Below are 14,713 nucleotides of genomic sequence, written 5' to 3'. Positions count from 1 at the left end.
TCCCAACTTTGTGGTTCCTGTGTCATGACTGAAAGGTTCTTCATTTTTCTACGTCTGAGATGCTCTGATCCTTAGCACTCGGTTGTGATGGGTCCAGGGCAGGAGGGCCCACGAGGGCCAGAGGAGGAGGATGTATGTGGGGACTGTGGCGATGTCTTTGAACACCTCCTTCTTGCTTTCTGTATAATTTTATTTCTTCATCACAACACCCTCCTTGGGGGGCAGGGAATGTCCTCCTACCCCCTCCTATCCAAGAATGAAGGTTCAGAAAGGGGCAGTGTCTTGTCCAAGGTCACCAGCCAAGCCAGGCCTCAAACTCAGGTTGATCCTGACTTCAAGATCCTGTCCTTTCTGCTCCGGCCACTGCCTCTTTTCAAGCTGGGGTCTGGGAGGCAGGCAGGGCTGGAGAGCAGAGAGGCCTGGGCAGGGCGTTTCAGGCAAAGGCTCGGAGGCCGTGATGATGAAAGCTCCAGGCTGCAGCCCAGCACTGACACTCTCATTTCTGCTCTACCTTGAGAGCTCTGTGACCTTGGGCAGATCCTTTCCCTTTTAGCCCAGGCCCCCTTGAGGGCCTCCTCTTCCCTGGTGTTCCGGGGAACACGTTCCACACGTCCAAGGTACCCTCGATCTAAGACATGACATGAGTTAAATAATAGCACACTTGGGGATGTGCTAACGCATACTATTTTAAGGATGTGTACATTTTATGACATATTTTCATCTCCAAAATGTGAAAAACTGTGCATCCTGAAATGAAAGCACCACAGGAACCTCTGTCACCTCAGGTTGCCAGCCTAACTGTCGGGGCAGCCCTTTCTAGGTATGGCCTAGGTCTAGGGTCATGAGTGAATTCAGTGAAGGGTGGCTCCGGAAGTCTGGAGGCCTGGTCACTGCCAGGCTGGGTTAGGGCTGAGAGGGTCGGTGCGGCAGGATGAGGGGGTTCTGATCTGAACACAGCCCTGGCCCCCTGTGGCCCTCCTGGGCTGGCTCAGTGGCCTCTTCCCTATGTTTGCGCTTTCTCTCCTCTCTGTCTCAGAGACAGTTCCAGAGAAAGGAGCACACCCCCCAGGCTAGTGTGTGAATGACCGTCTCTGCATTGGGAAAGGATCATGGCCCTGGGCTGGGTCTCATGTCCGGAGCGCCTCGCCAGACCCTGATTCCCTCCTACATGCCCCGTCGCACACTGTCCCGTACGTGTCCTTACCCACAAACACATACACATCACACCCCATACGTGTCCTTATGCACATACAAGCACACACCACACCTCATGTGTGTCCTGATGCACACACACCCACTTGTGCACACGCACACACTTCTATCACCTGTACGAACCACATACACTATACACGATGGTCATTTACACGAGCCTTTCGCACACGTGTGGAATCAGGTCGCATAAACCGGTGACACATCTTCACCGTGTATACATCTACTCGCATTTACACAGCCTCTCCCCTCCCCTGAGAATTCTCCCGCAAACAGGTGCCCACTCGCCCCCGTAATGTTCCCTGCACAAACTCTCACACACTTCCACTCACACCCTCCATGTTGCATCACGGGGAGCTCTCCCACCCCCTGCTCCCTGAGCTGGGTGCCGAGGGAGGAGGACCCGGATGCCGGGACGGACTGCTCAGGGCCCCCCCATTTACTGATGGATCACAAAGGGACTGGACCCCAAAGAGCGCCCTCCCCAGTCACCCCCTTGCAGCCCTCGGCCGGCCCAGCACCCTGCGGGCCTGCCCAGCCCGAGGAAGTCCAGACGAGGGTAATTCAGTTTCCAAACTCCACTCGACTGACAATTTATTTAGGCCAATTGGCCATCCCGCCTGCTCTGCATCACTGACTCCGCACGGATTAACTCAAACGCTGTATACCCCGCTGGGCGGATTTAATTAGGCGAAAAACCCGACCTGAAGCCTCCGGGGGCTCGGGGCCTGGACAGCAGCCAGGGCTCCTGTGATCAGCCCCACCGCCTGCAGCCCTGCTGGTCTTGGAATCCTCGGGAAGGACCAGGTCCACCCCGCAGTGTCCCAGTGATGAACGTGAGGCCCAGAGCAGGTGACCTGCCAAGGTCACACAGCGCGAGAGCGCCAGGCCAGGATGGCGGTCCCCGCCCCACGTTACAACCATCGCCTGCTTCCGGAACGCCAGACTGCCTGCAAGAACGCGGATCCCCCGCCGCGAACCCCTGAACAATTCTGAAAGGCGAGCACGATTTTCGACAGATGACTGTGGCATACATAATTTATAAGTGAAAGTCATAGCGCATATTGGTCATTTTAATAGATAGTAAATTGCTCTTCTGATTTATGGTTTCAGGGGTGGGGTTACAATAAAAATAACTTGGTGATTTATAAAACATCTTCTTAAGTCAACAGATCTTTAGTAGGTTTGTCTGACTTTACAGCCAACAGCCTCACCACCCTGGTTACCATAGAAATGGGATGCCTCGTTCTGTTGCCATGACTACCACTTTCTAGAACACAATTGGTGGGTCTTTCACAGTTTGTGATTTGGTTCTGGGCAGGGGGGGGCGGGGGGAGCCAGGACTACCAGCTTGGGTTTATGCTGCATTATCAGGCGATCTTGCCTGTGTTGTCTCGAAATTTCCCTGGGTGGCCTCTGAGGCGACCAGGCTAGGTGACAGCTGTCCCTGGGCCGCCAAGCAAAACTCCCTTTGTGCCCCCTTTTCTCCTCAACAAGCAAACCAGCGGCCCAGGAGACAGCCCAGGCCTTACACTGGCCTTCCTGCGGCCTAGATCCTGGGTGTGGGGGGCGAGGCTGCTGCGGGTGGGCTGGGGAAGGAGACAAGGCCCGGTGGGGCAGGGTCGGGGTGGGGGCCCGAAGTCAGGAAGCGGGTGGCTGAGGGGCAGGTGGAGGGGCTGGAGGTCCAGGCGCTGGCACGGGAGGCAGCTGAGGGCCTCGGGGAAGGCTGAGGAGGCGGAGGCGAGGGGCTGGAGCTGCTGTCCTGTGGGAGAGACAGACGCTGAGTCAGCCCCACCTTGGGGGGGGGGAGATGGGCAGAAGAGGGCCCAGCTGGGCGCCAGTGCCTGGGTACCGTGGTGCGGGTAGTGAGCGTGCTGGGTGGTGACGGCCGCCGCATCACCTGCGGGCTCCGAGTGTGGGTGCCTGAGTGCCGTGGGGCTGCGGGGTGTGCACCGGGGACCACGGCCCGTGTCATCTGTGCACGGTGGTCGGGACACCAGGCTGTGGTCTGTGTGGCTACACGGACAGCGTGCGCGTGAGGTAAGGGCCGAGGTGTGTACCCGGGTAGTCGTGGGTCTGTGGTCTCCGGGGGGCCAGGCATCGGCAGGCGGCAGCTCACGTGGGCTGCAGCCCCTCCAGTCCAGGGCTGTAGCCCAGGAACAGTTCAGGCGGGGCTGGGCTCCAGCCTGTGGGGTCAGGCACCCTAGTTCTCTCCCTCCCGGGGGCGGGGTGGGCATACCCTGCTCTCAGGGAGTCTGAGCTGTGGGTGCCAAGCTCCGAGACGGAGGCATCCAGACAGTCGGGGCCAGCTACCCAGTGTCTTTGGCAAGTCTGCAGGCAGAAGGAGTTTAGGTTCTAGAGCTAGATGCACTTGGAGTCCCAGCCACAGCGTCCTCACGAGCTCTGAAGCCTTGGTGCAGTCCCTGACCTCCCTGTCCCTGGGTGTCCTTTTTGGCACAACGGGGTAGGACCACCTGTCTCACTAGGTCAGTGAGAGGACTGAAGGCGCAGAGTGGGACCTTAGCTCTGGTAGCTTCCTCCTCTGTCCTTCCAGTGTCAGCTTCTGTGATGGTGGACGGGAGGGAGCTGGGGTTCGGCTGGATGTGAGCTCTTGCTTTGGGTGCGTGCTCTGGCTGGCCTGCTGGTCCCTGGGCATAGGAGAGTGTGGCAGTCTGAGCACCCCAGGGGCGACTGCCTCCGCAGCCCTCCTCAGCCCTCCTCAGCCCTCCCAAGGGCCCACTTGGGCCTGGGTGTTGCCGGGGCCCTGCCTGTGCCTGCCTGCAGCAGGGGCCATGAAGGCAGGCGCCCAGGAAGCCTGGGCAGGGCAGCAGGCCTGGTTCCTACCTCCCTTGCTTCCTCCTGGGAAAGGAGTCCTGGCACTTGGCTCTGGGCTGGGCTGCCACCACCCCAACGCCGCCACCTCCCTGGGTGCCGGGGCCCGGAGCAGTAGGCATCCACACAGGATGTCCATTGATTGCTGAGAAGCAATATTTTTTTCTACCCTAATTTTATCAGCCCCTCCCTCTTCCAGGGCCTCAGTTTTCCCATCGGGACTATTCCTGTGAGAGGGTCAAGCGGGATGAGAGCTCTGCGGGCCTGTGGGGGCACCTGGGACGTGAGTGCCGTGTTGGGGCTGTTTCTGTGAGCCTCCCCACGCACTAATGAGCCAGGGTTGGAGACAGGTGTGCTGCCTCCCTGGAGGTGAATTTAGAGACTCCTTGGGGAGGGTCCCTTTATTTGCTGCCTCGTTAGGGCCTCAGCTCCAGGAGGAGCCTCACCTGGAGAAGGGGCCCCAGGAGTAGAGCTACTTAGTGGGGCACTCAAGGATGAATGGATTTTTCCAGAGGTACAAAGACGTGGAGGTGGGGGAGACACGGAGAAGGTCAGAAGTAGCAGAGGGTTGCGGGTGGCAAGAACGTTGGGTGTGTGTAGGGAGAGAGCCCTGGGAGGTCAGTGAGGCCAGGTGCAGAGAGTTTCCTGTGTCAGGGCTTTTCTCTGTGTGCAGCATGCTCAGAGGTGCCATCGGGTTGCTCCCTCTGGTAGCTGTGGGACGGCGGCTGAGACTCTGAGCCTAGACCTGCTTAGCTTTGATGGCAGTGGTGCTATTGAGACGGGGTCACATGTAAGCAGAGGGGACAGAGGAGGATAGATGGGAGAGGCCTTAGGAAAGGGATGCCATGGCTGGTGGGGCAGTGAGGAGAGGAGGTGCCTCATGCTTCTGCCCCTGGCCAGGAATGGGGGGGCCCAGCGATGCAGTGGGCCCTGCCTCTCAGCGTTTCTCGGACACGCATGGGGTACATGTTCTTCTCCTCTCTCACAAAGGGGCATGACCTGCCCTTTGGGATCTGGTGAATGTCAGACTCTAAGACGGGGAGGCCCCCAGAGGAAATCTGCAGGCAAATACCCAGCATTTGGGAATGTGTCTTTAGCTCCAGGGGCTTCGGCAACTCTGGTGATGAAAGGAGCTCTGGAGCTAGATGAACTGTGGTCAGAGGTAGTGGCCTCTTGGAGTTGCTTCCACTTTGCTTTCCTGGTCCACTTCCATGGTGACCCAGCTGTGCACTCTCTGGACCCTTAGAGAGCTGTTTCTGGAGTGGGAAGCCCTGGCTTAGTCCCTACCCTGCCCGAGCTTGTCCAAACCCCACCTACTTCAAGACAGGGCTGAGGGAGCTTATCTTTTCAGTTCATTGCATTGTACTTGTCTTCATGTGTGTCCTTTACCCTCAGCTGGGCAGGGAGCTCCCCAAGACTGAGGCTTTATTCCACTCTGCTGGCCATAACCTAGCGCCTGGTAAAGAGTGGAAGGAAGAAAGGGTGGATGGAAGGATGGATGGCTGGATGGCCGGATGGTTGGAGGGGGGCTGGATGGCTGGATGATTGGATGGGTGGCTGGATGGCTGGATGGCTGGATGAGCAGGCAGGTGGAAGGAAGGAAGGGAAGGAAAGGAGGGAGGGAGGAGGGAAAGGAGGAAGGATAGATGAGTGACAGGAGAGATCGATCAGTGGATGGAAGGAAGGACGCACAAGGATCATACTTGATAGTAGTCTAGGATAACATTTTTAAAAATTGTGCAATGCTCTACAACCAGCAGGACTCAGAGCATACCATGATGCATGGCTCAGGGAAACGGCTTCCTGTTTGGGGGCCTGAGGCTTCCCGTCTTGGACCAGAGAATGTCTACAGACTTCTCTTACTCTGACATTCTGAAATGCAATCTTTGTCCCTTCCCCTTCCTTTGCCCCTTCCTCCAACCCAGAGAGTTCCTTGAAAGGTCCACATAGTTCTTGGTTTCTAGATCCATGCCAGGTTAGGTGCCAGGTCCCGTGGCTGTGGTCAACCCAGACAGGGCTGTTCCTGGACTTCCCGTGCTGCCTCCCCACCCCTGCCACCTACTATGACCACAAGGTGGGGAGGTGCATCCGTGCAGACTACAGAGTTGCTAGAAGCAGCGTGGCTGCCTCTTGTCGTGGGCACAGGGCGGGGCCTTGGCACTTCTTGAAGATCTGTGAGGGCAACTCTGGAGAACACAGGTGCCACCCACTCCAGACTGTAGCCCGGGGCTTCTTCCAGAAGGTGTCCTTGCTCCGGACATTGTCTTGTGCAGCCTGGGAGAAAGGGCCCCAGAGGGGAAGGGAACTGTGGGAACATGCAGGCGGGGATGCCCAGCTGGGCTCCTGGAGGAGAACCAACTGGCGGGGCTTCTCCAGAGCTCCGGGGGACCCAGCTGGAGGCTGTAAGGAGAGGCCTTGCCTGGAATTCAGTCTGAGCTGATAGCGCTGGATTCTCTTTGCTCAGGTATCCATGTCTGCTGGGGGCCAGAGAAGCCCAGGGTCATCAGATGAGGCCACCAAAGCAAAGCAAAGGAACTCCTGAACCTTTCTCCAGGGGCTCAGGGCCAGAGCAGGTGGTTCTGGACAGGCTGGGTCATCCCAGCCATTTCTTTCTCACTGGTAGGGTCTGAGAGGAGGAGGCGCCCATATATGTTTGGAAAGCCCCAGGGCCCAGCAACTCCCTCCGCCCCACCCACTCCCCTACCCTGGGGCTGGCAGGCAGCAGGAGAGAAGCAGACCCTGTGGTGTATGCGGCCTTTGAGGACCCCTGGTCCAACTCTCCTGCTGCTTGAACCCGCAGCACAGTTTTGCTGCCGAATGACCATGTAGCCTCTATCTCAGCACTTCCAGGCACGGGGAACTCACGTCCAAGCTGGTGGTGGAAGTTCCTAGGAGGACGGAGAGACGGAGTGTAAAAGCCGTCTAAGGCCGTGGGGCAGATATCTATCTTTTGCAGTTCTAGATTCAAGAGCACCCGAAAGAGCCCCCATCAATGAGGTATACATTCCTGAAAAGAAAGGCTAATGGACTGCGGTAGGAAGGAGGAGGCCTGGGCCATGTGGCCTGGGAGGGGCCAGATTCCACCATCACTGCCCCTTCTCATTCCTTTGCCACCTTCAGCCCCAACAGGCTAGTGCAGTTTTATGCTCAGGGTGGGCTACGTGCTTTGCGAAATCCTCCCCCCACACACCCACCAAACCACAGCGGCTTAACACAGTAGTAGTTGGTTTTCCACTCAGGTATTTAGTGGACATCTTCCTTTACAGGGACCGAGGCTATGTCCTGGTGGGCGCCCTGGGCCCTAGGGCGTCAGCATGTAACTGGCAGCTGGGGGAGGAAAGGGCTTGGAAGATTGAGTAGAGCGGTTCTAAGAGCCAGGCCTGTCACCAGCGCACACCCCTTTCATGCCCTGTCCACTGGCCGTGAACTCAGTCACGGGACCCCAGCTAACCCCAAGGAAGCCTGCAAATGGAGTCGAGCAGCACGTTCAGTAGGAAAGGAGAGGCATTTGTGAAAATAAAGCAATCTCTGCCACAACTTCTCACCTCCCTGAGCCTCTTAGTCGGTGCTCTGAGGACGGAAAGGTGGCCTGTCCGTTTGGCCCAGGTTGGAGGGGACGCTGAGCAGGCATCTTCCCCTGGCCTGGCCTCTGACCAGACCCAACGCAAAGGTACCCTGGGTTTCTTTGCACTGGGTGGGAGGGCCTCCCTCTGACACTGTGTTTCTCCTCCGCAGTATGTGGCCTTTGCCTCCCTCTTCTTCATCCTGGTCTCCATCACCACCTTCTGCCTGGAGACCCACGAGCGCTTCAACCCTATTGTGAACAAGACCGAGATCGAGAACGTTCGAAATGGCACGCAAGTGCGCTACTACCGGGAAGCGGAGACGGAGGCCTTCCTCACCTACATCGAGGGCGTCTGCGTGGTCTGGTTTACCTTCGAGTTTCTCATGCGTGTCGTCTTCTGCCCCAACAAGGTAGAGTTCATCAAGAACTCGCTCAACATCATTGACTTTGTGGCCATCCTCCCCTTCTACCTGGAGGTGGGCCTAAGCGGGCTGTCCTCTAAGGCTGCCAAGGACGTCCTGGGCTTCCTGCGCGTCGTCCGCTTTGTGCGCATCCTGCGCATCTTCAAGCTGACCCGCCACTTCGTGGGCCTGCGGGTTCTGGGCCACACCCTCCGTGCCAGCACCAATGAGTTCTTGCTGCTTATCATCTTCCTGGCCCTGGGCGTCCTGATCTTCGCCACCATGATCTACTATGCCGAGAGGATAGGGGCCCAGCCCAATGACCCCAGCGCCAGTGAGCACACCCACTTTAAGAACATCCCCATTGGCTTCTGGTGGGCCGTGGTCACCATGACGACGCTGGGCTACGGAGACATGTACCCGCAGACGTGGTCCGGCATGCTGGTGGGAGCACTGTGTGCGCTGGCGGGCGTGCTGACCATCGCCATGCCTGTGCCCGTCATCGTGAACAATTTTGGGATGTATTACTCCTTAGCCATGGCTAAGCAGAAACTACCAAAGAAAAAAAAGAAGCATATTCCACGGCCACCGCAGCTGGGATCTCCCAATTATTGTAAATCTGTCGTAAACTCTCCACACCACAGTACTCAGAGTGACACATGCCCGCTGGCCCAGGAAGAAATTTTAGAAATTAACAGAGCAGGTAGGAAACCTCTTAGAGGCATGTCGATCTGACCTTTCACCTCCGCCCCCTGTAGCGATGATTCCTGATTCAGTCAGACTGCTTCCTTAGTTCCGTGGGCAACCCCGGACCCCGCACTCAGTCTCGAGGTGTGGAGCCTGGGGGCCCAGGGAGATGCTGGGCAGCCAAATTCACAAGGCGAGAGCCTGCTGGAGGAACCTCACTGGTGGCCCTGGGTAAGGAGGTTGGCGCGCTGGTCTCGTGAGGTTCTGAAGAGACGACATGGCCCGCGAGGTTGCTGAGGACTCTCTTAGCAGGAGCCCAGGGGGCTGCTGCTCGGTGGGCAGGAGGCAAGCGTGAGTCTCTGACTCAGGCCACTGTCCCAGTGTCGGGGCAGGGCAGGGGTGGGTGTGATTCGGAAATGCCAGACAGCTTCTGATGTGGTCTTTACTCGGCTCCCTTCAGGCTGTGCGGGCAGCACAGTTGGTGCACGGGATCTGGCAGGAGGGTCCCTGCGAAGGCAGTAGCAAGGATTCTCACCCCCAACAGAGCCTGTCTCCATAGCTGAGTAGAACTCCTGCTCTGATTCCGGCTGCCTAGCTCCAGGTGCGTCCTAGGAGACGCCTGTAGCCCTCCGTAACAAGCTTACTTACCCCATAGCATGCCGAACCAACTCATCTACCACCACTCTAGAGTTTAGCATTTATCTTTAGGAACCTGTTGGAGCGACTCTAGCTTTCACGTTGTCTGTTTGGGTTGACGGTCGAGTGGGAGTTTCCGGTGGCCTTCTTCTGATGGAAGCGGCTGGTGAGCAAAGGACTAGAGGGGGGCCACCACCCCGGGCAGCTTAGACGAAAGCACTACAGACCAGCAACCACCTCCCACCGAGGGTTCTCCCCATTTCCGGCAGTAGGTACTGCAGCAGCAATACGTGACATCCAGACCAGTGTACAGCCACATTCCCGTGAATTCAGTGGGGGGCCAGGGGGGAGGGGGGCCACGAAACAATACTAGTCACCGTGGGATATATTCTCATATTCCATGGCTAGTGGTTTGTTATGGGACTATCTCAGTTTTATGAGAACCTGCACATAGCACATAAAGTTGATCACGGGGCTCTGGTCCGAAGATATAAAGCCCATAGTCTACCTCTACCCATGGAATACCATCGACTTATTCTGTGGACACAGGGATTTCAAGGAAATGAATGACCCAGAGAAGAATGACAGCACTGAGCTAAGAAGTGCCGGGGTGAGGGAGGCTGAGTGAGTGGTAGGTAGCATTTAGTCTATGAAGGACGTCCCCGTGCCCAGGTCTGGCAGGAGGCTAGCTCAGCCCTGGATGAGCAAGTTTCCCCCGGTTTGGGTGGCCTCACCCAGCGGATGATTGATTCTTCCCCGCTAATGCGCCCACCACCCTGTCCTGCCCCCGATCTGGCTTCATTCCACACCTGTGCTGCCCAGCGCAGTACCCCCAAGACCCGCCTCTCTGCCCGTGGGGGCTCTCCTGCCCGTTCATCTGGTCCCATGCCCCTCCCCGCTTCCTGGATTCCTGTAGGCACTCAAGAGGAATGTGGTCAGGGTCCTGGGCTGGACCAGGGGGTGGGCGAGGGTCTCCGAGGCTAAAACAGGGGGCCTGAGGTAGGGCCGGGCCCCCGGGCTGAGGCATGGCTCCCATCGGCAGGTGAGGCACGGGCTAGTGGAGAGCTCCTACCCCACCTCTCTGCTTTGGATTAGGTGGACGTGTGACCTCAGGAGCCACCATGACGGCAAGAGGAGTTCCTGGGGCTCTGGGGAGGGTCTGGGCTGGCTCAGCCCCCACTTCCACTCCAGGCCCCAGCAGGAAGAGCTCAGAGTTGGGTGACATCACCGTGACACTACTTGGCCCTCCTGTCACATGCCCTGCAACACTCGATCTGTCAGTGCCCCAAGCTTGGGTGCCCAGGCCAGCCTACCAAGGATCACCAGTTCACTCCAGTCAGGCACAAACTCCTCTGTACTCCTAGAAAATGCCAGTATTCCCCATGTGCTGAGGGCATGCACACGCACACGCAAGCTCAGACACGCACACATGCACGCACATGTGTGCCAAGTGCAGGCGTGTGTGTTCGGGCATGCACGCCAGCTAGTCCCAGAGACAAAGCCCTCTTCCCATGCTGCAGCAGACCTGTGAAGCCCTTCCACTCCTGGTGGATCCCCTGGGCCCCCCAGCCCTGGCTGCCCTGGCCCCAGAGAGCTCTGGCTCGTGCAGTCTCTGGCTGAGGAGGGATTTGGGGCCTCCCAAGCTGGCCCTCAGGAGCCCAGATGCCCAGACCTTCCTGCCTTTCTCTCCCCCCACTACAGTCTGCCCTCCCTCCCTCCCCAAATACTCACTTGCCCTGGAGGTGCTGTCGTGCTGTCCAGACCTTGGCTCCCAGACCCCTCTGAGCCTCATCCCTAACCCAAACGCTCCTGCTTCCAAAAGCTGGTATGTGAAACCCAGATGATCTATCACCAAGGTGCATGGTCCTAAAGGGACCTCCATCTCTGCATCACTGAGTCCCTTCCCATTTGCTTCCTCTTCTGCTTGCAGCTACATACCTAGATGGGAGTGGGGGTGTCTATGAGTGAATGGGGTGGGGAGGCCAGAGGTGAGGAAGGCAAATGTGGGTGGAGACCTGACCCTACAAGAATTGAGAGAGGTAAGACACGACCCCACAAGGCCTTTCCAGCCTCGCTCCACCCCCAAGGACAGTCAGGTGGCCTCGGTGAAATCTGGGTTTCCTAATTCCACATTTAGAATCTGGTTTAAGGCCACATGCAGCCTGCTGGGCTCTGGGACACCCCCTACCCCTCACCCCCCCACCAAGGGCCAGACTCCTAGGACTCAAGCAAAGCCTCCTGGGCACATCAACAGCACCTTCCCTCACCTCCACCTCTTGGTCTGTCCTGAAGCTTCAGGTCTGTGTGTCTGTGAGGGACGATCTGGTCTCTTCCTCTGTACCATGGCTGGCATGGCCTCAGGGTTTTGGGGATTTGTCCTGTGGGGGGTCATAGAGCCTCATGGGGGGATGCCAGGAGGGCACCTCACATAGTCAGGGACTGCCTGGGGCCAATGGCTCAGAAGCTGCTCATCTCCCCAGAAGGGTCTCCTCCCCCTCTGTAGTCGGGCTCCTAGACCACCTGCCTTGGACAGCTCGGAGCGCTCCCTCTGTCCTGCCATGTCCATTCACGTGTGTGTCTTGTCCATCTCCGCTCCTGTGACATGGGTTGGTCCTCTGTGGCGCTGCGTACGGGGCTCCCACTGTAGGTGAGCGGGGTACTGACACGGGGGTGGGTTGGTGGCCACACCTACTTTTTGCCCACTGGCAGGTAGGACAGCATGAAGCCCCAGAGAAACTCCCACCTGGGCTCCCCAGGAGCTACCACTGCAGCCTCTGGTCCTCTTGGAAGGGGGCTTCTCCCTGAGCAGCTGCGTTGGCAGGGCCCCCGGCCCTGGCCTTCCACTGTCCTCCGCTGGGCTGCAGGGGGTGCTGGGAGTGGCGGTACTCCATGGGGCGGGAGGGTGACAGGATCCGGGAGGAGTGACCAGACAGGGTGCGGGCAGGGGCCCTGCACATGGGGCCGACCGAGTTTTTGCTCGGGTTCGAGGGCCAGGGTGGGCAGCTGGGGTCTGGAGTGGGGTCCTCGTGGCCCCCAGGCGGGCCAAGGGGGAAATAGTAGAGAAATGAGCCCACTCTGGGGGCCAGGCATGGGTGTTCTTTTCTGTGTTGTTCACATTTTCTCTCTTTCTCTCTCTCTCCACTAATCATGTTTCTCTCTCTCTCTCTTTCTCTCTCTCTCCTCGTTTTGTTGCATGACTTGTGCCAGTTCTCGTGATTATACTCTGCTCGTGTCTCTCACAGACTGTCCCCAGTTAGCCTGGGACTTTTTCCCTGGGCCCCCAGCTGGGCAGACCCCTGGGGGCTAAACCCAAGGCAATGCCCAGCACCCCCCACCCTGCCCCAGCCTGGCGTGCGCCCCCCCCGGCGCCCGCTGCTGGTGTGAACAGTAAGTACCTCGGCGGTGCCCGGAGAGCAGGGCAGAGACGCCAGCCGTGCTGGCCGAGGGCCCACACACCGGGTTCTCCTTGCTCCAAAGTTTAAAAAAAAATGACCCTCTTGCAGATGCTCATCTCTCTCAGCCCATTTCAAAGCCTGGAAACCATCTCCGTGAGACGCTGCCCATGCTGTCATTTCATCATTGCAGGCCGGCGGGGCTGGGGGGCCGAGGGCCCGGGCCAGGGCGGGCAGGGCTCCCGGCCTTCGGGGGAGCAGGTGGGAACCAGGGCTCCCGGTGGCCTTCTCCTCCGAAGGACAGGGCGGGGGCGGGCGGGGGGAGGCTTGGCTGCGCTGGCACCTCCGGCCTCTTTCACGGGTTCCCCGGGTTCAGAGAGTCGGGCCCTCGTTGGTTTCTCTCCTTTCCAGCCGCCCCTCTGGAGTTGGGGAGGGAGAACCCGGACGAACCCAACCCGCAGATAAACCCGCTGCCCAGGGAGGCTGGCTCCTTCGCGGAGCGGGACCCAGCCCAGCACCCAGCCCTAGCTTCCCGCGAAGGCCACCACCATTGAGAGAAGCAGCAGGCCCCAGGGGGGTCCTGGAGGCTTTCCAGGGAGACGCGGGTGCCCAGCTCGCACTCACCCGGGAGGCCCGACGGCTGCCCCTGCCCCCGGCCCCCGCGGGCAGACCAGCCCAACTTGGGGCCCTGGAAGGCCGAGGCAGCCGGACTCTCCGGGGGGCACGCGCGGAGGGGCGGGGGCTCAGAGCCGGAGGCCGGGTCGCCACCCACCTCTGACCCACCCCGGCCGGGCTACCGGCTAGAGGTACCTCCCGGACGGACAGACAGACGGTGGCCAACAGGGAGGCAGCACGCCCGCACCTCACCCACTCTCCCCTCCCTGGTGCCCCTTCCCTTCTGTCCCCCTGCGCCCGTCCTGCCCCGGGAGGGGACACAGGGCCCAGCCAGAGTGGGAGGCAGGCCGGGGCGTGTCCGTGCGCACACGTGTGTGCCCACAGACACGCCCCAAGCGCCAGGCAGCTCCCAGACCCCAGAGAGGCCCCAGTCACGTGGTGTCAGAGTTACCTTGGTAACTGGCCTTTCTGGTTCAGAATAAATCGGGGAGCGAAGCCCCTGGGATTTGTCAAGAAACGCACTGTACGTGAAATGCTTTGCCATCTTGTACGACAGACCTTTTTTTTTTTAAGTTCCAAAATTATGATGGGATTTTTTTTCTTCTTTTTCTTTTCCTTTTTTTTTTTTTTTTTTTTTGGATTTGCTTTACGAATAAACCTGATTGGTCCATTTCTCTTTTGACTGACTGCCTCTTTGTAGTGACATGATGTGTACACGGGCCGTGATCCCACCCACGGGCACGCTGAGTGTGTGCACGTGGAGGAGGATCACTTGTGCGTGTAGTTACATGATGTGAACAAGGTCATGGAGGAGGGTCCACTCTTTAGCCTTTCAGAGAGCCTCCCCTCGTGTTCACACCCACGTTGGTGTCGCCTTCCCAGGAGGCTCTCACCCCAGATGAAAGCTTTGAGGAAGCCCCGGTGCCCACCGTGGGGACTGAGTTGCTCCGCCCTGGCCTGGAAGATTCTGCTTTGAGGGCAGAGAGCAGGGGGCAGGCTCAATCCCCAGGAGTGATGGGCGGGAGCCGAGACCAGACAGGGCTACCTGTGCCAGCTCCAGAGGCTTCCACGGCTCTGCCCCTGGACTTGGGAGAGGGAGCGCTCCTTGCTCTGGCCAGGCCTTGCCCCCCACCACGTGTGTCCTCAGACCTCCCCCCAGGCTCCTTCTCAGGCTGTCACAGAGGCCAAGATTCCTCTTTCCCTGCCCGAGTCCATCCGCCACTGTTGTCTTTACACGTCCATTTGCTCTGCTTTGCCGGGACGCTGCTGTGAGGAGCGGAGGAAGGGAGGCCCTCCCACGTCACGGCCCGCTCTCACCGCTCATGCATACATCCCTCCTGTGCCTGTGCCAGCTGACCAGGCCCACTGCGGGCGGA

General features: G+C 58.9%; 1 protein-coding gene across 8 annotated transcripts in view; it reads left to right on the top strand.

Moving 5' to 3' along the window:
• The window catches only part of KCNC1 (potassium voltage-gated channel subfamily C member 1), a 43,344-nt gene that overhangs the window by 23,499 nt on the left and 5,132 nt on the right, over window positions 1–14,713 (top strand). Inside the window, exons 2-5 of one of the 8 annotated variants that reach the window (XR_013361942.1) lie at window positions 7,777–8,710; window positions 9,403–9,496; window positions 9,880–9,961; window positions 10,426–13,195. Coding sequence is in view for 4 of the 8 variants with exons in the window: in XM_077866298.1 (XP_077722424.1) it covers window positions 7,777–8,710; window positions 9,403–9,449 (981 nt within the window). In the remaining 4 variants the exon portion in view is untranslated. Of the gene's footprint in view, window positions 1–7,776; window positions 8,711–9,402; window positions 13,196–14,713 lie in introns of those variants that run through there. The other 7 variants (XR_013361940.1, XR_013361941.1, XR_013361939.1 and 4 more) reach the window with 7 other exon arrangements.

Source organism: Canis aureus, chromosome 23 (genome assembly GCF_053574225.1).
Source record: "Canis aureus isolate CA01 chromosome 23, VMU_Caureus_v.1.0, whole genome shotgun sequence".
NCBI classification, from domain to species: Eukaryota; Metazoa; Chordata; class Mammalia; order Carnivora; family Canidae; genus Canis; species Canis aureus.
The sequence above is the reverse complement of the archived record's forward strand: the minus strand, read 5'-3'. Positions and strand labels throughout refer to the sequence as shown.